At 37.5% G+C, this 25,499-nt stretch overlaps 1 protein-coding gene across 1 annotated transcript in view; it reads left to right on the top strand.

Annotated features, from left to right (window-relative positions):
- RB1 (RB transcriptional corepressor 1) overlaps positions 1-25,499 on the top strand; it is an 82,080-nt gene that overhangs the window by 12,991 nt on the left and 43,590 nt on the right. The window contains exons 3-17 of the mRNA XM_084274797.1: positions 460-572; positions 2,881-3,015; positions 4,807-4,845; positions 5,487-5,554; positions 7,004-7,114; positions 9,421-9,569; positions 10,314-10,391; positions 12,906-13,015; positions 14,454-14,531; positions 18,000-18,087; positions 18,668-18,784; positions 19,423-19,479; positions 19,569-19,600; positions 19,678-19,754; positions 19,968-20,170. Of these exons, the coding sequence (XP_084130923.1) occupies positions 460-572; positions 2,881-3,015; positions 4,807-4,845; positions 5,487-5,554; positions 7,004-7,114; positions 9,421-9,569; positions 10,314-10,391; positions 12,906-13,015; positions 14,454-14,531; positions 18,000-18,087; positions 18,668-18,784; positions 19,423-19,479; positions 19,569-19,600; positions 19,678-19,754; positions 19,968-20,170 (1,455 nt within the window). The remainder of the gene's footprint in view (positions 1-459; positions 573-2,880; positions 3,016-4,806; positions 4,846-5,486; positions 5,555-7,003; positions 7,115-9,420; positions 9,570-10,313; positions 10,392-12,905; positions 13,016-14,453; positions 14,532-17,999; positions 18,088-18,667; positions 18,785-19,422; positions 19,480-19,568; positions 19,601-19,677; positions 19,755-19,967; positions 20,171-25,499) is intronic.

A 25,499-nucleotide genomic window follows, 5' to 3' on the forward strand; every position in this document is an offset into this window, starting at 1 on the left:
GATAAGTGGTTGAGACCTAACTGGAGAATAGAGCTCATGAGTGTTTATTCCCTGTGCTTGTAATGATTTTGTATTGCTTTCTTACGGCCTCTCTCCTGCCTGCTTACTTTTCAGTGTTGTCTTTTGGTCAAACAAGACCAAAAAGAAAAAATAATCACAGTTTCTAGTTTGCGTAAATGTTTTGTGGAACCAAGGCTTCTATTTCAAAGCTTTGTTGAATTGTATGGGTAAAACTGATCTTGTGCTCTAAGAGTTGAAGTCCTTAGTCATTCATCGGTGATGTGAAACTTGTAATGGCTTTCACTTGTCAAAGAATTGGCTATCATAGTCAGATGTTTGCTTAACGGTGTTTTGTTTTACCATTTCTAATCTAGTTTGGACAAATTAATGTTTTCTATATATTACCTGCTTTTGTTGCATAATAAAAATAAAACCTGCTTTCTCTTTTTTTCCTGAAAGGCTTATAACAAAAAGAAAAAGGAAACATGGGGAGTCTGCATCTTTATTGCAGCAATTGATCTGGATGAAATGACATTCACTTTCACAGAGCTTCTAAAAAGTCTAAGCATAAGGTAAGTAAATGTAAGTGTGAATTTAAATTTCAACAATGCACTAGTTTTTAAAGCATTGTGAATCTTTGCGTGTATCAGGCTGGTTTTTAAAGTGAAGGTTGCTTATGTGAATTCTGAATGTTTTGGTAAGCTAGGAGTCTTGTCATTTTAGTTGAGGGAGCAATGATACTTGTTTGATTGAATTTGTGATTGGCTTTGATTATATCACACAGCTGATTCACGTTCAACCTGACTTCATCAATTTAACTTGGTGTAAATTACACTTGAAATATTTTTCTTTCCCTCCATCAAGATTTTCTGTAAAACTGTTCTCTTCTAACATCAGGCTTAGGCTAAATCAAGAAGTGGTGAAAATGATACTCTTCAAATAGTTGGCAGCTTGCTCTTTTTTTTCAAGCATTTTAATGTCAGTCTAAATTTTGTACTTCTCTGCATGCTTTTTGCTAGGGCATTGTTACTGTTCTGTTGTATATTCACCAAGTTCATAATACAGAAAGTAAGATTATAGGACAATAATTAAATTTAGGTAGCAACAATAAGCATACCTTGTGTTAGATGAATCTAAGGAAAGAATTCCAGTGCAGTTTGCCAAATAACTGTGCTGTGTGTTGACAGCACATACAGTACCAGAGGCTTTCAGATGCTTGAGGGCAGGAGAGTAAGGCAGAACACTGGCTGTGTCATGGCCATAGCCCCAGGCTTGGAGCAAAATGTCTTTTTCTTGGAAGTCATCTGTTGTAATTAGACTTTTCCGTGCTTCTTGTGTCATTGCCCAGAGCAACAGTCAGGTCCTACATTTCAATGTAATCTTTTCAGTCTTGACTGACTTGAAACCACATGGATGAAATCTAATTGCATTTGTGCAGTAATGTTCAGTGCGTTCCACCCAAGTACAGACCAACTTGGGCTGCAAACGGAGACTTGTCCCCTCAGGGTTTAAAAGAATAAGCTGTTACTCTGGTGATTTTGATTTTAGCAGTACTTGATTGCTTGTTTGCCTCGGGCTTTTTCTCAGCTATAAGGTCAAACTGGCAGAGATTTCTATCAATCATCTTACCTAGAGCCACACAGATCCATTGGAAAGATTTTTCATTTCACAATAAAAGAATTCCTAAATTAGGTTCTGACTGGTTTTATATTTTATTTTTTTTAATCTGACAAAGATGAAAAAAGTCTCTCTCAGAATAGATATTCTGATAATGGGTTAAATGTATTTGTTTAGCTATCAAATATATTCAACTATTTAATTTTTACCAACTTGCTCATTTCTGTTATGAACATAACAATGAGATGCTTTCTTGATGGTTGTAATATTACATGGATGAGTAGGGAAAACTGTGGTCCCCTTTGTAATAGTATTTCCAAAGGGCGGGGATGCCCTTGCCCCCAGTACCTGTTGCAAGACTTGAAAATCCATATATTCCAATGCATTAATTGTAGTTTTCACTCCTAGGTCTCCCTTTAGCACAGGTGAAGACAAGGCTCATGTTCTTAGAGTAGTGGGGTGGTTCTGCCCCAAACAGTGGCTGAGCACCACATGCCACTCACTCCCCGAGGAGAACCAGACAGAGTCTGTGTGGGTTGGGATAAGGACAGTTTGCTGACAAAATCACCATGAAAGGGGAGCAGTAACATCCCATGGCAAACTTCACTTACACCCAGTGATAATAACACACAGTACTGCACATATGAGAGGACTGACCAGATACCCTGGCCATACTCAGACTGTACTGGAGGCACCCAGGAGCACCCCTCCCTGACCAGCCCCTTTTATGGGTGAGTGATGTCAGGTGGTGTGGGAACAGCCTGGGCTGACTCAGCTCACCTGGGCTGGCTGCTTGGGGTAGTTAGCTCTTGTCCTGGACAGAACCAGGACAAGTAAAAGAAAATTTCTAAAGTAGAACTTCTAGGTAGAACAGAAAAATCAAGATGTCTGTGTTGGATATATGTGATTTTACTGGCAGAACAAAGAAGAAAGTTGTGTCTAGTTAGAAACCTCTGACTTCCAAAGTTAGTATCTCTGCTAGCCAAGAAAATTCTCTTTGTTGTAGAGCCCATATCACGAGATGCCTCTACCTAGTCAAATAGTATTTCTGTGTCTGAAAAATGTAAAGGTGAGACCCAAGGTGTGTCCCAAGGCAAAGTTCTCAGTCACTACTACTTATATTAAGAATATGTTGGAGTCTAGTGAAGTAAGGCAATGGATTTTTCTGGGATGCTTTGTTGTTTGTTTTTATTTTTATAAAAAAGCTATTTCAGAATACTCATTCTTAGAGTTACAATAATCTGTCATCTTCCTGTTTTTCAGTGTCTGCACATTTTTTCAGTTTCTGAAAGAGGTGGATGTTAACATGGATACTGTAAGCACTGAAGTTGATAGCACTGTATCAAGGCTGAAAAAGAAATATGATGTATTACTTGCACTATACCACAAGTTTGAAAGGTAATACACATTTTTAATTTTGAAATTATTAATTCTTTATGGCTGTCAACATTTAAGTACTTAGATTTTTCAAACTGTAATTAGAAGAGCCAGTTTAAACTCTATGTGCTAATGTTTACACAACAGTGAAGTGGAACTGTTTACATGCATTGAATAAACATATCATACATTTTATGCTACATAACTATTACAGTGCTTTGTTAAACAATCCCTTTGTTGCAGTACAAATAACAGAGTAGCATGACAAGTGGTTGCTAGTCCCTTAGTTATACTTTTTACAGAAAGAAAGAGGATTGGTTTGCTATCCAATGTTATTTTATTTAATGCACTTTCCATTTCTACCTGCCCACACTTCCCCAAATCCTGATCAAAGTGTTTCTTTCTAAGGAACTCTGGAAAGAAAAAAAATTAAAGCATAAATAAGGTAGTTTCTCTCTTCCAGATCTGGAACTGAAGGCTGTTCCAGCATGTAGGGTAGTTGCAGAGCCTTCTCATTTTCAGTTGCAGTTCTCATTTTCAATCAATATAAACTTTCCCAAGTGGTTTGGCTGACCAAACAATTAAAATCGAGGGGCATTCTTTTTGTACAGCATAAATTGAATGTGCTTATGTCAGTGCTAAGAGCTTTCAGGAGATTCTCAAATGGATTTTTTTTTGAGCTCCTGTTGCTCCAAGTTTCTAAGTTGCTACACTCTGAGCTTTAACAAGACAGAGTCAATACGGGCTTTAGATCTTTTTACAGGCTAATATATGCTAGAAGAGATGCATATTGGCAAGACCTGGTATCCTCCAAGGCAATCTTTAGTCTGTCCATGAATTTTCTGTAGCGTATACCAAGCAGAAACCTCTTTCATGTTGTTAAACATCAAAGCATCATGCTTGCATTTTTTGTTAGTGTTCCTTCAGAACACTGTGGTAGTTTTACCTACAGGACTTTAAGTCAATTTTAACACTCTGCCTCCCAAACTACAGAAGGCTCTCAAATGTCCCTTAAATGGCCCTTGAAAGGGATAGCAGGTCACCCCTTGGTATTCTACGGAATCGAAGCATTTAAGTTTTGTCTTTCCAAAGCCTAATCTATCACACTTAACTGTAATCCTTGGTAATTTGTATATCACAATATTTTTGTAAAGTTTATAGTCACCATAAAGCTGTGAAGCTCTAAGACAGTTGTAAGTAATTTGTTTTTACTAATTGCAAGTCTTTTCTGGGCTGTAAAAGTGTCGTGGTAGATTTACGCAGGCAGGTTTTGGTTTCTGTCCCTCCTCTAACTCTTCTTCACTTGCTTACTTTCTAATTGCAATAACATTTTTTTTCCCAAATGGTATTTGAAATATCTTTTTTTTCTGTTTTGCTTTTGAATAAACTGAATGTAATCCTTGAAGTGACATGCACCTACAATAATTGGGAAGCAATGTTATACTACAGGGCTTGCAGTGACACTGCAGAAACAGTAACGGCTTTAAAATGCCCTTTTATAGGGTGCTCTGCACAGCTGTAGCACATACTTTGCTGTGTTTTACAAGCCACTGAGCAACAATGCACATGCAAATTTTGTTTTTTCTGGAAGAAGACGATAACATTTTATTATACCAAATTAAAATTTCTTTGCTGTTTAAGCTTTGATGCTCAAGCAACAGCATTAACTCAGCTCCAGCAGGGCTGTAGTTAATCTGTTCTCCAAGAGTCAGCATTTAGTTACAATAATGTGTTGTGAACTGCTGGTGAAATCAAAGATACTGCATAGTTTGCTTTCAGAAACGTATTTAAGAATTTGTTTTTATTTTCTAGGACTTGTGGCCTTATTTATCTGGAACAACATAGTAGTGAGTAAGTTTGTCTTTCCTAAATTGTCTTTGTCAAGATAAGGTGCCAGCGTTTTATCGTTTAACCCATTAAGATTGACCTAAGTCATAGTGTGCCATGTGTTTAGTTTAGGTTTAGTGGGGACTTTGAATTTCTGTGGGAGGGTGAGGGCTGCAGAAATATATCTGATCACTTCCTCTGGGAAGCATCGCCACCCAATGGCAGGTGTCTCGGCATGGTGGAAACGAACGTTTGGAGAATAAGCTTCCTAATCGTAGCAACCAATGAGTGGATGAAAAGATGCCCTAGCAACTCCCAAATGAGCTTGAGTTCATGCTATGACTGGAGACTAGGGCATTAGTCAGAGGCCAAGAGAGAAAACAGCCTGTAACAGTGAAGTGAATTATCCACATTCACTTTCTTTTCCCAGGATGATACAGATAATTTGTGATTTTTGAATCACTTTACAGACACGTAATTATTTTTTTTTCAAATGTGTAGTCCTAATTGCATAGGGAATGTGATGAGATTATTAATAAACTTAACTATATGTGAAATGTTGCATGGTGTTTTAAGTTGTTCCTTAGGCAGAAGCACATTTTCAGAAATTGTAGTTTAAATTATTACAGAGTAATGCAGAGACTTTGGTTTTTTTGTCTCTACAGGATTTCTGCTGACCTCAGTTCTGTATTAGTCCTAAAAAATTACTGGATTACTTTTTTGCTGGCAAAAGGTAAGTTTTGATTAAAAGACAATTATTTTAATGAGTAGTATTGGAGTGAGTTTGAGTTTACATGTCTAGTATGAGACTGGTATCCTTGTTACAAATGTCCATAGTACAGACCCAGAATGGTTTGATTGTGTTGCTTTTGTAACTACTGAGTAATATTTCTGTCTGTACAATTTGGCTACTCTTTTAACTTCTATTACTACTTCTGTATATACATTTTTAGAGCTTTCTAAGGGTTTAGGATTTTTTTAGCTTTGAAGGTTGGTGTTCTGTGTTTGAGTCTATTCTAAGGAGCTTTGTAATCTGCCAGTATTTTAGTAATGGATGTTTATGCGAAAAGACTGGCAGAATTTTTTTAAGATGACATGTTTATTATAAATATATTTAAAATATATAAATAATTTAATAATAACATTACTGCAAGATAAATCCCTGAAATTCTGTATACAGTTCTTGCTGGAAAAGGCTGAAGTTCCAGTTAAAGCCAAGTGATGAAGCAGTTGTAGTAGTCCATGGAGTTTTTTGTTTCTGTACTATTCCTACAAAAAGGAATCAAGTTTGTAAGGGAATTGCTGCTTGATCCAGGTCTGTGTTATCAGCAAAGTCTGCACACCTCTGACATTGAAATCAGTCTTGGGTCAGCTGAGTTTTGTGGAGCTTTTTCAATAGAATTCTCCAAATGTAAAGCAAAGCCCACAAAGTTCTTCTAGCCAGCCTTTTCGTTGAGAATAAGGAGAGCTAAAATTTACCAGCAAATACTTGAAGTCACAGGAGAGTCTAAGTGATGCTTGCTAATTCTGGTAGAAAATAAATACATAAATTGCACATTTAAATAGAGCACAAGTAGTTCAGAACAGCCCTGTTCTGAATCTCTATCATCTTTCCAAATTTTTTGTGGCCTCATGGATCTTCTCTGGCATACTAATCATAATTTGGGAACAGCTGGAATTATGTTGTGTTAAAACTGCTCTTCATGCAAATATTTGTCTGACTGTTCAGTGATTTCATATAAATGTGACAGGCTGAGCATGTTATGAATTTCTCTTCATTATGTACTAGAAACTCCTTTCTGAACATTAAGCAGCTTTCACAAAGCTTGCATAAGACCACAAAAAGAAAGTGAGGAAGAATTTCAGAGAAGTGATACATGTAGGTAAAAATCTACTCAGCTAACTACTATACTAAAATGAAAGTGAAGGAAGGAGCATTGAGAGGTAGAAATTTTGTGCACAGTAAATTTATTAAGCTATGTTGAAAGCAACAAACCTCTTAAACGTTACTTTTAAAATTAGTAGCCTTGAAAGGGCACTGGCATCCTGTATGATGCTTTCTGAATTCTAATTGTAGTGTTTTATTAGGTGAACTTTCAAATACTTTTTAAAAGTAATTTTGGAAGAAAAAAATAAGTCAAACATCTCACAAAATTTTTCTTACCTTTTTAAATGTTTGCAGGTAAAGTGTTGCAAGTGGAAGATGACCTGGTGATTTCTTTCCAGTTGTTGCTGTGTGTCTTAGATTATTTTATCAAACTGTCACCTCCTGCTATGCTCAAGGAACCATACAGTAAGGATTTTAGGTTTTTTTGTTTACTAAAGTAGAAAGTAAATTGATTAAATTTCTATTAGAGTCATGCTAACATTCATAATTAGCATAATAAAACTTCTCAAGCTTATTAAAATGGATTTTTTGATGTTTTAGTTCAATTTAGTTGATAGTGAACTCTAACTAAATTATTTGAATCTGGCAGTGTGTTTAATAAAATTCACTTATTTTCCTATTCCTACCATCTATTTACTGTGTCCTCTGCACATATGGACTGTTCAGATGCTTGTTACAACAGCAGTTTTACGTTGGTAGAAGGATTCCACTTCTGGGTAGATGACTGAGAGCTGTAATTTAGGTTTGCTTTGAGTTACAGAAGGAAGAGTCAGTGCTATGGCTCTCTTAGTGACATAACAGTGTGATGACACCAGAGATGTACCAAGATACTGGACTATACAGGCATTTAAAATAAAGATCTGGTGGATAGACAGCCTAATTGCAGTGGTAGCTCAAAATAAAATGGTAGAGGTAAAATGTAAACTTTTTAAAAAATTACTTTTAGCACATCTCTGTCATTGTTAGCAAGTGTCTCTAAGTAAAAAAAACCCCAAACTATAGAAACATCTTGCACATTCAGGTTTTATACCTCAAACCTGGAAAAACTCACTTAAAAAGAACCCAGATAAAGTAAGCATACATGGTAACCTTCAGAGGTAGAATTCTGTTTTTGTTGAATATTTTCCTCTGTAATTGATATACCAAAATATTTGGAGCCATGGTGTATATAAAACGATTTTTGGATACTAATTAAGTTTATTCTCTGCTGAGTTTCAATGTGACACTAGCATTTATCACCTAAATCTACTTGCTTTATTTCTTTGCATCACAACTAAATACCCACTTGGCTTACAGTGTGATAGAGTAGATGATGTATTCCCTATGATATTCTTTAAATTCCATGTTTTAGAAGATAATGTATGTAAATCTAGTAATTATTTGTTGCAGGTAAGAACAAATAACCTGTATTTTTTGTATCAAAACATACTCTAATGCCATTGCAAATTAAGGATTGGAAAGGATGGGGGTGCCATTTTGCTTTTAAATTTGTTGGTGATAGTATAATAGGCATGAGCTGCTGCTGACTATAGATGTTACAAAGCCATGGTTGGAGTAAATGGATGTCTTTTTCAAAGAACACTGGATTGAAACAACCTGGTTTTGAACTCTGCTCACCCTGATGGTTTGTTTTGGGTTTTTTAGTAAAACTGTGGATACTAGGAAATCTTTATTAGAGAGAGTTTGGTTCTGTGCATTGTATATTGAAAATAAATGCTTCCATTTAAGTCTGCGTTGCAGATGTGGGTATCACTGTTCTAAGTGCGAAGCGTTAGATTTCTAACTTGAACCATGTGACACGGGCAGGTGCTGTGTAAACTGTTACACAGAGCTTCAATCTTTTAGCAAATAACACAATGTATTGTTCAGAGTCTCATGAACAAGAGGCTTCATGTTGTGCTGAATAACGTCAGGCTTTAAGGTCTGACTAAGGCTGAGGGGATTGAGATGCAACGACATGAGCCCACATGGTTTGTCAGATTTTCTCAGAACAGTTATCAAATACAAATGAAGTTACAAATTTGAACAGCATGCTGATTAGGATCTCAAAACCAAGAATATTTAATCATACTCATGTATGTTATTTCAGACTGTCAGTATTGAAGCCATCTACTTTGAGCTTAATGAAATGAAACACTTTTATTTCACTTAAATGATTGGTCTCGATGATCTTAAAGGTCTTTTCCAACCTAGTGATGCTGTGATTCTTCAGGGTGAACTAGCATTTTTCATACTCGTTTGCCTGGAAGTATTTGGGGAAAGGAGGAATTCCCTGCAGAACCATATTCCAGGCTCCCACCAGCACTTGAGCCTTATGTGACTTGGTTAACCTTCAGAACTGTAGAATGAAGTTACTCTTTCAGCTTCTTGCTTTGTACTTTTGTAAAAATACAAAAAATCATTACTCCTCAGTGAAAAGGCTTAGCAAAACAGATGCTTATTCAAAACTACTTACAGGAAGTGCTATTGCATTCTGCATTGAATAACTTTTTAAAAGCGAAATGTCCAAATACTGACAGAGGAATTTTAAAATTAGGGGGTTTTGTGTATGTTTCCTGTAATTATGGCTGTTCAGCTAGGTGAAAAGGGAAATACTGAAGATGATGACCTGGAAAATAATAAAAAAATTAAATAATTTAAAGTTTAATAATTTAAATCTCTCCTTTCTTAAGAAGACTTTAACCTTGTGGTGGTTCTGCCTATCTTTCCAGAGTCTGCCGTGACTGCAGTGGCTGTTAATGGTCCAGCTCGAACTCCAAGAAGAGGTCAGAACAGGAATACACGTACTTCAAAGCAACTTGATACCGATACAAAAGTTATTGAAGTCCTTTGTAAAGAGCATGATTGTAATTTAGATGAGGTAATGCCTGTGTTTTAAAGTCTCTTAGATCTTGCTGCTAAATCCCACTGGACTATCCATTTCTTAAAATGGTCTTTTTAAATCTCAACAGTTGTGCTTGCTTAACCACTCCCTGAAGTTCAGCAATGAAGGCATTCTGCCATTCTGTAGTTTCTCTAGTAGGTAGTTAAAAAAAGTAACAAACAAGAAAAGCCAAGTCCATTGGTACAGGTGATAACTTGACCAGGGAAACTGAACTGTGAAGATGCAGTCCAAAGTTAGACACTGATCAAAGCGTGAAGCATGTGGACGCAGGGCTGTTCTGATGGGGTTTCACAGCTGCATCCCACAATGAGAAAAGTACACAACATGCATGTTGTTTCTGTATGGGCTCTTAAAGACCTCTTTTCCTTTGCTGATAAATCTTTCCTTTCCTGTATTTAAAGCACTGGGGTTTTTTGTTCTGTTATTGTTTTTTTTTTCCTATATCCAGGCAGATGGTGGAAGTAGAAATACAAGAGAGCTGGGAAGATTGTAGTTCTTTCTTACTTTTGTCATTTAATGCCCCAGCAATGGATTAAGTGCTGCATGCTTACGTTTCACTAAATTTTGCATATGTAGGGAATTTCATTTTTGCTTTATTGAGAACAAACCACAGTGCCTTATTGAAGTTTCTTACTTAGTTGTTTGTTAAAGATGTGAAAGCAGTTTATGCATGGCTGGCTCTGTAGATTGCTAATGTTATGTTTTTTTCCCTTTCTTTAGGTCAAAAATGTCTATTTCACAAGCTTTATTCCGTTCTTGAATTCTGTTGGTATCGTAGGTTCAAATGGACTACCAGAGGTAATTCAGAACAGTTCAACAACAGTGCTCTACTTCATGCCAAATTGCTTATGACTCTCTTTACATATTGATGAGGTCCTAACAGGTTCTTCTAAAATCATTAAGCAAAACGCATAAAACAATGCAGGAATGCAGCTTAGCAGGGATTCCAGTGTTCATGGAGTATTTTTAGCTTTTGCTAATAAGTTATTTTCCTGAGGCTGAACCAGCACTTTTGCACAAAGTGAAACATGGCATAACAGTACCATACCCATGATCTCAGTCCATTAATCTAAAAAACAACTATTACAATATCAAGTCTCTGAAGTCAGTCTATCAATGCATACGGTATTAAATTATACACCTTAATTTAAATATAATTGAGCCATGGTACTGTATTCATGTTGGTGAGGTAGCCAAAATATTAGGCTCACTTTCACAACTAGCGGAGTTGGATTGCTTTCCATCTTACTGAGTTGTGGTTTGATGCAACAGGCAACCTCAACACAATCATACGCAGGAGTGCACCTTAGTAGGTAACTTCTTGCAATGTATTTAGATTCTTAAGCAAGTAGATTTTGCTGTGTGTCACCAGCAGATGTGGTAACCTGAAAGTAAGCAACTCCAAAGTTTATCAGACTGCGAGATTATCAGGTTATCAGTCTGCAAGATTCAGCCAAGTGTATGTTCATAGTGTGTTGGGTGGGGAACAAAATACAACTCCCACTAAAGATCTTAATCTCTTTCAAAATGAATTTCAGGGTATCAGCAGTCTGTTCAGACTTTATTGGTATGTGTAGTTGGGAAGGCCTGTATGAACTTGTAGGCAAAGGTCATTATACAGATTATTCTCAAATGAATGAGGAGTCCCATGCAAGGCTGCTTGGCCTAAGCATAGTGTCAAAATTACTAATTGAAGATTCTCCGGGTGAAAACTGTATAAAATGATCCATTTGAAGAAAAAGTCAGTCACACAATCCTTGCTTCTGAAGCTTGAGTGCGTGAGGGGATGTTCTAAAATGAAGCAGAAAGTTACAGCTGTATTTCAGTGGTAGCAGTTCATACATGTAAGCCAACTAATTATCAGTCATGGCTGAGATCATCAGTGCAACACCTAGTAACACTGAGCATTTAAAATGACTTTCGCTTTGGTAAAAAAACCCCATGAGCTTTAGATAAATTTGAATGTTGTTTCCAAAACAAGAAAAGCTTTTGAGGTTTAATTTTGGTATTCCATTTGTCTTCATTGTGTGTTTGGTCAGGCTTTATGAACTGATGACTAGACTGATTCATAACTCTTATTTTTGGCTGAAGGTTTCCTCCCAGTTAGCCCAGTACAGCCATTTTGTTTAAGAGCTGCTTTTTTTTTTTTTGCAGTGAGAATTTGAATTTGCTAGAAGTTTGTGAAAAACTGAAGTGTTTTAAACAAAAAGAATGCATAAGCCATTAGGAAGATAATAAAAAAATAATATAATGAACTTTTTAAATAATAAAAAAGTGGTAATAGAAATTGAGAGATCTTTGATTTTATAGTCCCATTCTCAAAATTTTAACCATGGGATCATTTGGCAAAGATAAAAGGAGAGGATGAGGAGCAAAGCTGTGGAGGAAATATTTGCAGCATTTTCTTGGGATTGGTGGGAGGGTTAAATTGGGTTCATATGCACTGTTGCCTGTTTTTCTAGCAGGAATTTCCAGAGCACAGCATTGTTTAGTATGCTTAAGGGTTCCAGGAACAGATAATTGAAGTGACTGCCTACTTCTGCAGGAGCATAGCAGCAAATCTGAAGTGGAGTCAACTATCTGGACCTGATTAAAAAAAGTAAAATTAAAAAACTTACTCCAGTCTTACAGTTAATGTAAGTCACTCAAAAGTAATAAACAAAACAACAACAAACAAACCCCCAAAAAACCCCAACAAAAACACAAGCCAATCTTTTCCATCCAAAGTGATGTCATATCAATATGGGATTTAGTCAACTGGGTAAATTTTAATTTAAAAACAATGACGTGGATCTGAAATAATGGTCTGTGGTTTTGTAGAAATAGGCACGTCTCTTACACTCAGAACAAGAAGGTTTGACTTTGGTCTTGGCCTTCATTTCCAGCAGAAACAGGGACTACACTGGTTAACAGCTGATCTAAGGACAATCACTTTACATTTCCTGCTCCTGGAGACACTTCTTTCTTCTTTAAGGAGATAATTAAAAGCCTGGAAGTGTTAGTTTGGTTTGCAGGTCGGTCTCCCACTCTAGCTATTTTTAGCTCTTTTATAGTGTCAAGACCTGCTTTTTTTTTTAAAGTCTTATGATCTTGGATTTTTTTTCTATTAAAGATTATCTTAGCTTACATGACAGATAATTTTCTACTGGGTCTGCTTCAGCTGTTGTGTAAAAAGTGACTTTGTGAGTTCTGAGGTAATTTTTGTAGCAGTTCAGCATTGTATTCATGAGGTAGGACTAGTCCATATTATTCAGTAAATTGTCAAACTCATTCTTATAAAATAAAAGTGTGTTTTTTTCAATGTTTTTTGAGGTTGAGGTTCTCTCAAAACAGTATGAAGAGCTCTATCTCAAAAACAAAGATATAGATGCAAGATTGTTTCTGGATCATGATGAAACTCTACAGCCTGATGTCATAGGATGGTAATATTTCCATTTACTGCTTTCATTTTATAATGAAAAATGTGAAGTTGTATTGTTTTCCATCTCCTTATGTTATAAATGGCCATTTTGGTATCCTGTTGACGTCTTAGGCTTTTCTGGCATCACCAGTCCTGCTTTACATTATCACCCCAGTATCCTTAGATGTATGACTTATTCAAATCCTTTTAGGCCGAGTCAGCTTTACTCTAATTCTACTCTACTCTTTGCAATCACCTGTCATCCACAGGAAGATGAGGAATAGTGGGGAGGAGGCTGAGGCCATGTCATGCCAATTCATTAGAGATGCCTGCAGTGGCTTTAAGGACTCTGGGACAAGCTGAAGTGAAATAGCTTGGGTCCTTACTGTCCAGCTATTCTCCCCTAACATCAGATGGTGTCATTTGCAAGCTGCCTACTGGAAGTGGTCCTCAGCCCATTCTGACTTTTGATCTGCACAAAGAAATTGTTTGAGGAATGGTAGTTTAGATGGGACAGAAATGTACCACAAATGGTTTAGCAGAATAAGCAGTCAAGTACCACTGCTCAGGCACATTCCCTGTGGCTCTTCAGTAATGCAGATGTTGTGGACCTGTTGCAGCAGGTCCAGAAAAGGACAAATATGATCAAAGGGCTGGAGCACCTCTTCTGTGAAGACAGGCTGAGAGACTTGGGGTTGTTGAGCCTGGAGAAGGCTCTAGGGGGAGACCTTATTGCAGCCTTCCAGTACCTGAAGGGGCCTACAGGAAAGCTGGAGAGGGACAGTTTGCAAGGACATGGAATGACAGGACAAGGAATAATGGCTTCAAGCTGAAGGAGGTAGATTAAGATTTGACATAAGGAAGGAATTCTCTGACGGTGGTGAAGCACTATCACAGGTTGCCCAGAGAGGTGGTAGATGCCCCATCCTTGGAGACATTCAAGCTCAGGTTGGATGGGGCTCCAAGTAACATGATCTAGTTGAACATGACCCTGCTCATGGCAGAAGGGTTGGACTAGATGGTCTTTAAAGGTCCCTTCCAACCCAAACTATTCTGTGTTTCTATTTGGCTTTTTTGGTCATACTTTTAAATACCAGTGGTTTCTGACAATTTAGCATTTCCATAACTTGTTGTGAACTCATGATGTCTGACTTTATCTATGCTAGAAAAATACACTGGTTTAAATTGGATTTAAATGGAGTTAATACCATGTATAAATAGAATTCTAGGGAAAAAACCCCCCACAACCCAGAAGTTAGAAGGGAACTTGGGAAGTCATCTTGTTCAACATCCTGCCCAAAGCAGATCTACTTGGGAATTTAAAATTACAGTGTTCTAACAGCTGGAGTGGTTGGACAGCTAGATCTTCTAAAATGTTTGCTTTTCAGATCTGTAAGTCGTTATAGGAAACATTCTTTTTTTACTTCCATTATTTTAAAGTTTGTTTTCCGTTTCTGTAGCTCACAGCTGGAGAGGACACCACCAAAAAACAATCCAGATGAGGAACCCAGTCTCATACTTCCACAGACTCCTGTTCGGTATGAGTTTTTCATTTAAGCTGGGTTTTGTTTAATGTCCAAACTAGAAATATTAACCTGTGGAGTAGTTGTTTTCATTTTAAAGTTATTGTTGCTGGTTTTGTTTGGGTTGAGGTTTTTAATTTGCTTTTTTCATAAACCAGGCTGTGGTTCTGATCACTAATGAGCAGTGAGCATGTATGGAGGGCTGCTGAGTGCCCTCAGTTCCTGGCAAATTTGTTGGAAAACAGAGAAAAATGTTTTACTGAGGTGTCTAAGAAGTGCAAGATGCCTGTAAAATAGATTACTCTGTGTGTTCTTGTGAGAGTGCAACTTTATACTTCCATGGTAGTACTTCTGTCTGCTATACTCTTCCTTTCCCATCTTTACTCTGGCTCTCAATCCTCGGTTTTCCTTTCCTGATACCAAATTGTATCTGCCACACGTTTCTTCTCACATCATCTTTTTTTTTCTTAGTATTGTTTTTTCTGTATGGGAAGATCAACTTTTCAGACTAGCAACGCTTTTTTTTCCCTTTATTTGGAAGATGAATATTTCAGAGTGCCAGCACACTTTGGTCGGTTGCACACAGATATGGTAGAAATGTGGTATTAATTGGAGATTCTTTAATCATCAAATGCAGAAAAACTGAAGCTTGAATTCAGTTAACCAAAGAAAAGATTTGCATGGACCACTTTCCCACTTTCCCCTTGTGCCACAAGGGTTTTTTGTTTGGTTTGGGTTTTTTGTTTGGTTGGTTTTTTTGACAAAATCAGTACATTTTTGCCTGATGGTGTTTAGAAATTCCTGGACACTTGGGCACCAACCAGCTGTGTCACTGCAACTCCATGTGCTCTGTGGACAGACAGAAAAGTGTTTGCATAGGCAGTCATTCTTAAATATCAGGTTTAGTAAAATCAGACAGTGAAGTTCTTGTTCTATACTTGCTGTATAAATGCCTTTCTTTTCAGCCTGCTGTGGAGATGAGAGAATTGAAAGTGTTATACCCTTAATGATTACCTCAGTTTTCTCAAATGTGTAAAATTATTTTGGTTTTCATAAAAAAAACCCCCAACTTCCACAGTATTTATAAGTTTGTGGAAGAATGAATTAGACTCTGGGCTTGTGCATCCACTATAAACCTATTAAATGCCACCTGCAGAAACTTAATTGTTTTCTCTCCAACAAAGCAGCAAGGTTCTGAAAAGCTTCATCAAAATAATAACAAGGAGACCTGCTGCTGAGATAAATATTGACCAGTTTGAGAGAACTTTTAATTTCCTGTGACTGCAGAAGGCTTTATTTGATTGCCGTTGTGGTCCCTTTTAGTCTTATGCATTAACTCTTAATTGCTAGTCTTGCTTTCTTTAGCCATAACGGCATCAGTTTGCATTTTGGTTCCCAAACTGAATGTGTGATGTCAGGAAATGACAAGAAGGTCACTGCCAAAAAGTGCAATTTTGGAAAAATATAGATAGCTATTGATGCTTTTAAATTACACTAGAATTAAAGTCCTCAACACTGAGAAAGATGCTGTGTTAAAGCTCTTGGCGTGGAAGTCTTGTTAAGAAAGTCCAGGAGCGTCAAGGTGTTCTGCATTGCTAAAAATTTGAAGTGTGCTAAACCAGCTTTGATCTTGAGAAGAGGTCTAGTGAGATACTTAGATTCTCCCCATCCACAGCTGGGCTTTTCTCTTGAGTTTTACAAAACTGATGCTGTCAAGTGAAGGCTTATTCACGGGCAGTGGTTTGGGCTGCAAGGACTGTTGTTCGCAAACCCACAAAGTGTCAGTAGATGGCAGTAAACATTTGATCACCAGCGCAGACTGCCAAGTGCATCATTATTAACTCTCCCTGCATTAAGTAGAACCCCTTGCAGGTTATGTTGAAAGTGCCATACTACTTTGAATCATCTTAAAATGTCTTCTTTCTGGGCCTCAACACTTAGATTCTGCTCTAAAGCCCTCTGAAATTGGTGATAATCTAGTAATTTCCATCAGTGGATTTGTATCTGGTCATTTACATAGTAGTAGATAATGGGTGTAAGTACTAGTTTGGAGAATAATAAGAATTGATAGTGTGTTTTCATTTTAGCGTTTTTCCACTGTCCTCATGCTTTTCCTTATCACTAGCAGAGTTTTTGATAGAAGCCATTTTTACTGAAGTCTTTTAAAAAGTAAATGAAAGAAAAATGCATCTTTGGAGTAGTACAGTTGCCTCTGCCCTGGCAGTGTTCAAGGCCAGGTTGGATGGGTTTTTGGGCAGCCTGGTCTAAGTGGAGGGTGACCCTGCCCATGTGGTGGGGGTTTGGAACTAGATGATGTTTGAGAGATCCCTTCCAACCCAAACCAGTCTGTGCTTCTATGATTCTAATGCACAACAGGATGCAATTGCCTTCAAAGCATTCTTAATTCTTTAAATTATTACAGCTTTTCTGAAATAACTGCTGTTTACTACACTAAGATGTTGGATACGAATCGATACATACTACCTGTGGCTTTGGATCTGTTTTTAGCAAGAAAATTCTAGGCATTAGTTAGAGACTCAAAGTGTTTTGATATCAGTGGTGTTGGATTTGTTTGGGTTTTTTTCTGCTCTGTACCTGTAAAGTAATGCCAATGAGATCACACATGGAAGCATACTTCAGGAAATAAAAATTCTTTTTTTTAATCTAGTTTTCATCTACATAATAAAAATATTTTGCTCTAATCCTTAAGAAGAAAACACAGAAGAAAATTCTCAAATGTCCACATTATTTTCTGCTTTAAAAAAAGTTAGGAAGATTTTATGTTTTAAGATCCTTCTAACTTAATGATAGATACAGCAGATAGAATAAAGATTACATCGAATTGTAGCCCTTCTCTTGGAAATAGAAGGAATTTGAGTTAAAATAAGTTTAACTTTTGTTTGTGACTTTTGAGTTGAGATCCGGAGAGGGAGAAGACACCGTATTCTCTTGCTGTTGTTAGCAGGAACGTTGACAGCTCTGACACTGAAAAATGTGGTTTTTTTCAGACCATCCTTGTTAAAAAGGCTGTATTTTCTTGTGACTCCCATGTTTTAGTACATCTTAATTATTGCACTTATGAACAGTACAAAGAGCTGTCTTCACTCTCTGGTTTTTTGTATTAGTCTTGCGTAAAAGTCAAACAGTTTTTCTGTTAGGGAGCTGCTTGATTTAACAATATTTTTACATACAGAGATTTCAATTCCATCATTTTATTGCTTTTAAAACTGCTTGTTAGTGTTTATTACTTAATTTATGTCCTTTTGGTTGTTTACTTATGGATTGTAATCATTCTGATAATTAGGTGTTTCGGTGAATTAGATTACGAGAATTCCCCGTGATTGACACAGTTTTTCCCAGGAAGTTGTTTGATAACTCAGTTGAGAACTAAAAAAAATAGGGAAGGTTTTTTCATTTTGTAGAATTGCTCTTTGGTTTCTGTAAACTGTCAACTAACCTTACTGCTTATTATTATTTTTCCAGAGCTGCCATGAATAATATTCAGCAATTGATCATGATTTTAAACTCAGCAACTGATAAACCATCAGATACCCTCATCAAATATTTCAATGTAAGTGCCCAGCAGGAAGATTTGAGAAAGATTGTTAGAATTTTCACTCAAGTATGATGTACACATACAGAACTGATGCATGTGTGTTGGGAACTCCTTTATTAGCAACCATTTTTGAAGTAGTACTTTTTTAATTGGGCTTGTTTAAACATAATGACTTTAGAAAGCACTTCTATCTAATGACTACTGAAAACTTGTAAGTTCTTAAAGCACTTTGTTACTTCATTAAAAATTCCTATGTATGTATCAGATGGAAAAAGAAGGGAATATAAAAGGGAGACAAAGAGAAGGAGGATCTATTATGTTTTAACCATATTTCTAACTAAATACATTAACTCACTTGCATGTTAGTTGCAGCTATTTGCATATGAGAGATGAAATAGTTACTGGAAATCGTTGAAATGTTGATATGCAATGATTCTATCTTTTTAAATACACCCCTTTTATTTATGCTGATGAGCTGATTAAGAGATGTTTGAGTGAAACAGGAATAATGTGATTAAACTGTTAGTATGATTTTGAAGTAAAATGTCCTTTCCTTGCCTTTCTTTCCCTTGTTCTTCTTCCTGTACTTTATTAGAATTGCACAGTGAACCCTAAGGACAGTATCCTGAAAAGAGTGGAAAGTCTTGAACACATCTTCAAAAAGAAATTTGCTGAAGCAGTTGGACAGGGCTGTGCTGAAATTGGCTCACAGGTAACTAGTGTTTTGCTTAAGCATTACTCATTTGAACTCTGTTGGAACTATCTGGTGTGAGAGATGACTTACTGACTATCCTCCTTCAGTGTAAAAAGTAGCAATATTGGTTTTGACTTGAGAATGGACATACATTTTTTTCCTAAAGCTCTGTAAAGATAATATTCAACATATTCTTGATATAAAAGGAACCGGGTGGAAGTAAGTTGGTGATACTTTAGTGAATAATGGGAAAATTGCTGGGCAAAATATATTTAATGAAGTGCATTTGCATTCAGTAAGTTCACGTAGCCTAAAGGTGACTCACTTCCTCAAAATCAATTGGCAAGCTGTTCTTTTAACAAGGATTTTGGAAAACAAATCCAACCAAGTTTGTACTCATCAGCCTTATGTCTGTCTGCAATGTTTTGGTTTTTTTATCCTGATAGCTGTGAATCAACTGAAACACTTGACTATCAGTCTCCATGTGATTGGGACAGTCACAAACTTTAGTAGCCTTTGGAGTGCTACTTACAACTGGAGCTGCAGATCTCTTTAGACCAGTTCTTCCAAAAAAGGAACCTGTTCTGAACTGTTAGAATGTGAGAGTCTGCCTGTTGTAGTCTTTTAATGTTCCTGAATTTCTTCTTTTCTAACAGAGATACAAGCTTGGAGTACGTCTGTACTACAGGGTTATGGAGTCTATGCTGAAGTCGGTAAGTTTAGTACTGGTAGACTAGTGCTGGCATTACATTTGCAAAGACTAAGAATACACACAAGTTTTGGTTTGATTCATGTATTTCAGGAGGAAGAGCGCCTCTCAGTGCAAAATTTTAGGTACGTGTCCCTAACTTCTTGTCAAAGTCTGCTATTTTAGTGCTAGGGCAAGTATTAATTACTCTCTTTTTCCATAGCAAACTTCTGAATGATAACACCTTCCACACATCTCTTCTGGCATGTGCTTTTGAGGTTGTCATGGCTACATATGGCAGTAAGTTGACTCTGAAGTTCTAAATACCATTATTATACATTGATAATTATTGCCATTTCTTCTAATGCATAAAATACAGTAAATAGCAAAACCAAAGAAAAAATGTTCACAGCAATTTGCAAACTAGGAATGATTCAGTACATATGAAAAGGAAAAATCTCAGAAGTGAGAGGATGTAGTACTCTTGATAATATTAGTCCATCTTCCCTGCAGGAAATGCTTCACAAAGTGATGGTCCCAGTACTGAAACAGACTTGTCTTTCCCGTGGATTCTCAATGTATTTGATTTAAAAGCTTTTGACTTCTACAAGGTGATTGAAAGTTTTATTAAAGTGGAGCCAAGCCTAACAAGGGAAATGATAAAGCATCTGGAACGGTGTGAACATCGAATTATGGAGTCTCTTGCTTGGCAATCTGTAAGTAATGTTTCAAAGTAGTATTTGTCCACGTATAACGTGTGTATCTAGAAAAGGAAATCACATTCAGCCCTCTAAAACAAGATGCAGTCTTCCTGAGATTTGTTTCTATCAAACTAAATTACAAGAGCAAAACAAGATTAGTTTTGGCATGTCGTCAGGTTTGGGAAAAAAGGAGTATATCAGAGGAAGATGTTGACATGGGTCCACTGATTTATGTGTTTGTAAGCCAACATCATCTTAACTAGTCTGGCATCAATCTTAAGGGTAATACCTTTACATGGTATCTTGTTGCTAAAGATGAAGCAATAAATTCTGTGCTTTTATTTGTAAGTTAATTTTTATCCAGTTGCTATTCCTACTTAGCAATAGAGCCTTTGTTCTGTGCATCTCATGTCTGTTAATAGTACTTAAAATATTGGCTTGCATTGTCCTTTGCACTTCAACCACTGTGGTGTTTTTGGATGCTGTTAAAATAAAATGCTGGGAGGTTAGGTTGTTTTGTAAATCAAACTTTGTTTCTTTATATTGTGTGTTGCTTATAAACAAAAAATTGCACCATTAATGACACAAAGCTGGAGACTATGAAGACTGCCAGTTTTGGTTGGAGACAGAGCGTGACCATTTAAATACCCATCCATATCTTAACAGTTCTGGGAAGTTTAAGGAACACAGTATGCCACTGATAATGGGATAGTTTAATTATAAAGCAAGTTTTCTTTTCAGGGTAATCTGTGTTCAGTTTGTGTGTGACTTCAGAGTGAGAAGTTAACAGTACTGGTGATACTTTATGGGACAGTGTGGTTATACTCCTGGATTTGAGGAACACTGTTGTACCTGCGCAGTGAGACCCCCTTCTGGGTTTGAGTTTCTAGCTTGGGAGAAATGTGCTGGCCTCAGGGGTGTATGGAAGCAATTGCCATGAATCTGGTGGACCTCCTAGTGTTAACCAACCTTTGCTGCTTATTTCCCTTGTCAAGACAGTCAGTGGGCACTTGTCAGGCAGCTGCTTGACTGTGCTGTCCTACGAAGGTGACATTTCCACTGGGGGAAGAAGGAACATTAGTATTGATATATGTGCATTCAGCTCCATGTTCATCACTCTCTAAGTTTTCAGTGCTCTGAATGCATTTTAATGTACTGAATCTCTGTCTTGAGTTTCCAGAGGTACGTGTCTGGCATTGTTATGGGGTGACATGTAGCTGATTTGAGCGTTAATAGAGTATTCCAGTTGGAAGGGACCCACAATGATCATCGAGTGCCAGGTAGGATATGTGGAGTGGAGCACAGTGGAGGGAATAAAAAGAAACATGCATGTATCCAAGGGCCCGTGTGCTTCATTGACCTGTGTGTCATTTCTCACCTGCACAATGTGCAGTTGGAGGTTTGCCACTAAAGGGCACAGCAAAGTTCCCTCAAAAGCTGAGGGAAGCAGTGGTAGCCAGCTACAGGTGGTTGGAGATCGCATACAGGTGCCCTGTGATTCCCCACTGGCCTCCACTGCCTCTTCCAGTTGCCCATAACGGAGAAGCTGTGAGCTGTAAGGAGCAGACTGTGTAGTGGTGACGAAACATTCCATGTACTAGAATGTCTTGTGGAGACACCGGGTCCCTGCAGTGGGCCTGAGGCCCGTAAGTTCTAAGGCTGCATGAAGAAATGTAAAGCTATGAGTTCTCTCTCTAGTGCAGAAAAATCCATCTGGGTCTCACACCTAAATACTGGCTGGTTTAATCTGAAAATTTTAATGTGTGAACAGGAGAAAATGCTTCTGTGGCTGCCTGGCAAAGCTGTGGAGATCAGGTGTCCCAGAAAGCAAAGCATGTAACGGTGTACAAGATTTACAAAGGGTCTGCTTAATCAGCAATTCCCTCAAGAAACCGTTGGTAATTGGAGAAGTGTAGTTCATGCCAATAAATGTCTCTTACCTCCAAATACTCTATGAGGGAGAAGAGAAAAGCCAGGGGACTATTGCTCAGGTACAAAGAATATTTTGCCGTGTTTGGTTTGAGTTAATTTTATACAAACTGTCAGATAATCCCCCCCAAGATGGAATCTCAAGAACTTGAGTCAAGTTTCCTAATGTGGTAAGAAAATGTTGGGAGGATTTTCTGTTGCTGTTGTTGGGATTTGTTTAATGTTCAAATGAAGAAAAGCATGGAATGAGTAAAGCTTAGGCAAAAAATTCTAGCGCAGTAATTAAGGATAGAAACACTTGTAATACATTTATTTACAGATATTTCTGTAATCCAGCCCTGATTCCCCCAGTTATTTACCATATGTTTTTGCTTTGTTCTTCCCTTCCCCCTCAGGTAGTCCATTTCATTACAAGGCTTGTCTGCTCTTTGGAAAATCAAGTCTGTATTTATCTAATCCTTCCTCGTTCTCCTGACTGCTTTAGGAAGCAGGACCTCAGTATGAGATTTAAAGCAATTGAATACAGAATAGCTTGAATTTATTGTAGTTTTACTTGTCACAGAGCTTTTGTGAAGGAAAACACCTCGCATAATTTCTCTGAAGGATAAAAATCTTAAGTGCATCTGACCTTTGTCTGACTTTGGAAGCTGCATCGAATGAATGTGATTCTGTTTCTTACTGGTATTTGAAGATTATATATCACTCCTTTGCTAGTCATTGTGAATGTGGTTATTGCTTTTGCATAGCAAGCTGATTTAGTCATCTGTGCTTTCAGGAGATGAAACTTTTCTAGGTTATCCTTTTAACAAAGAATCAGCATAGCCAGACAAAATAAAGGGTAGAAAAAAGTTGGTTTCTTCTCAAGCATTTGCAATTTTGAAAAGGGACAAGTATCAATACTGACTAAATCATACGGAAAATACTTCCTTTTCCTTAAATCTGTATTGAACCCTGAAGGAAGAAGTCCCTTTTATCCACTCACGTGTGATCTGCCAGTAAGATTACAATCCATCCATGTGGAGGACGGTTTAGAATACGGTAATAATGCTGCATAACTTTTAATGACAAACCAGAAATACACAGTACAATGTTCTTTATTTACTGTAGAACATTTGTGCTTCCATTTCACTGCAGTATTTTGGGCACCATTTGAATTTTGTGACTTTAAAAGGAACTGAAATTACTTCAGGCTAAAAAATAAGGTACCTATAGCTTCTGATTAATTTTTATTATGTTTATATAAATACGATTTAAACCCTGGCACAGTTAAAATCTGTTCCCTCAGAAATGGGGACAGCTTGTTACCTGCCAGCCTGGGAGTTCATGCTCAGCCTTTTTCATAATTCTGTCAAATTGATCTCTCTTGTGAGCACTCAAAGTTACTGTTTTGAATATCTTGGATTCAAGCTGTGTGAACAAATTCTCGAATCTCTGAATTTCCCTTAGAGAAAGCCCTGTCAGCTGCCATGGCACGCATCTGACTCAAGTGTCACTGCTTGCCCCAGTGTGTTAGGAAGCAGCAAGGGAGAGCAGGTTTACAGTGCAAGTAAATAGGATACAAAGTCTATCAATTTTCATGATGAGTTTTAAGAGCAAAGTCCCCATAATATCTGAAATGCATTTGTTTCTGGGAACAGCATGACCTGAGTTTGAGGGGTGTTTCTGTTTATTCCTTTGTCATTCAAGAAAGTACCATCTTTGCTATCCATACCCCCGAAGCAATCTGGTTGTGTTTCCCTGCCTTTCAGCTTGCACTCAGCTTGTAAGCTGTGAATGAGGATGATCAAGTGAGGTACTGGGTTTCTTCCATACTGCTGCTTAGAGAATGTGCTTCCTGCAAATGCCTTTTCGCATGTGTAGTAGCTGAAGAGTGTGGAGTGCGCACATGTTCTAAATCATCGCGTTTGGCATACTTAAAATAGTTTGAGGCGTGCTTCAAAATGCTTTCTGTACAAGCCAGCCTCTGGTGGGCCAGAGATAAGATGTGTGAAGCCCTTCTGCTCTGTCAATCCTCAGCTGCCCAGTACTGGGGTAGTGAATGGGTCTTGTTCTTCTGCACTGCAGCTGCAGTCCAACCGCAGCCTTGTCCAAAGATTCACAGTAATTCCTGCTGGTTACAGAAAGAAGCGTGGCTGTGCTTTCCTGGTTAGCTCTATAGAAGGTAAAATGCTCTGTTGTGAACTTATTAATTCATCCACGTGAGTGTTAGGAGTCCAAGGGACGCTACTTGTAGGACTGAAGTTTTAAAAAAGTTACGTTGCCTTCTACAACCCCACAACAGCCCAGAACAGAGTGGGAAGGCGCACTATGGCCGGCTAAAGGGACTTCATTCACAGTCTGATTTGCCCCCCTTCAACTGTGAGGGGACAAACGTATGTTGAACCAAAGCAGTGCCCTGCACTGGAGCTGTTGACACTGTTAGCTGCTGTACTGCTTCCTAACATTAGCTCTCCTAATCTGTGTTTTGTACTTTCAAAGGGAGAAAAAAACATCAGTGTTGATATGTGTTGCAATTCAGAGTTGTAACACCATTTGGCGTTTTTAGGACTGATGCAAGACAAAGATGGCTCTACAAAGTTACTTAATGGTTAAAATACAATCAGAAGTAGACAAGTGTGTTCTGTTTTATTTATAACTTCTCCCATATAGCGTTGCCTGAATTGTGCTCCATAATGCTTCTCCTCTATTGGCTCCCTTGCTGTGGTTCCTATTGTCAATTAAACATTTGCAATGAAATCTACAATACTGTTTTATCACATATTGTTGATTTAACAACAATCAGTGTTTGGAATAGTATCTGTCAACTAACAATACAGTTAATGGTTATACTGGGATACCTCCTCCCACACAAAGACTTCTGTTAGTTTTAAATTATGCATCCGTTGGGGCAGAAACTCCTTCCCGAGGAAAACAATCTTATTCCCAAAGAATATATTTTATTGCATTAATAGGACAGACTCACTCAGCTGGAATAACAGCAGACCTACTTTGCTTGTGTAGTAGGAAGAAAAATATTAAATAGGTATGTTTAAGACTTGCTTAAAAAGTATTAGACAAATTCAAGTTGGGGTAGAGCCGTAAAAAATGGTAGGTAGGCCAAGCAGTCCTCCTTACTTTAGTACAGTACAAGCTTAACTATGCAGCCTCCTAGTCCTTGATTGTACAAGGACACAGTTAGCAAGGAGCTTAGTACTTGTTTCCTTGGGTGCAGTATACAATTTCAAATTAGTTTTCTGTGTTCCTTGTAAGGAGGAATTGAGCATCTGAGAATGGGAGTAGCTTGTATTTTCTTGTGACGTGTATCCTTCTCACTAGTGTTTTTTGTAAGGTTTACAGCTGAAGTCCTACACCACTTCTGGAGGTAGGTGTCTGCATGTAGCTTGAAGACTTTTCTTTGATTTTTCAAAATCTCTAA

Source organism: Gallinula chloropus (assembly GCF_964237585.1).
Source record: "Gallinula chloropus genome assembly, chromosome: 1".
Classification (NCBI taxonomy): Eukaryota; Metazoa; Chordata; class Aves; order Gruiformes; family Rallidae; genus Gallinula; species Gallinula chloropus.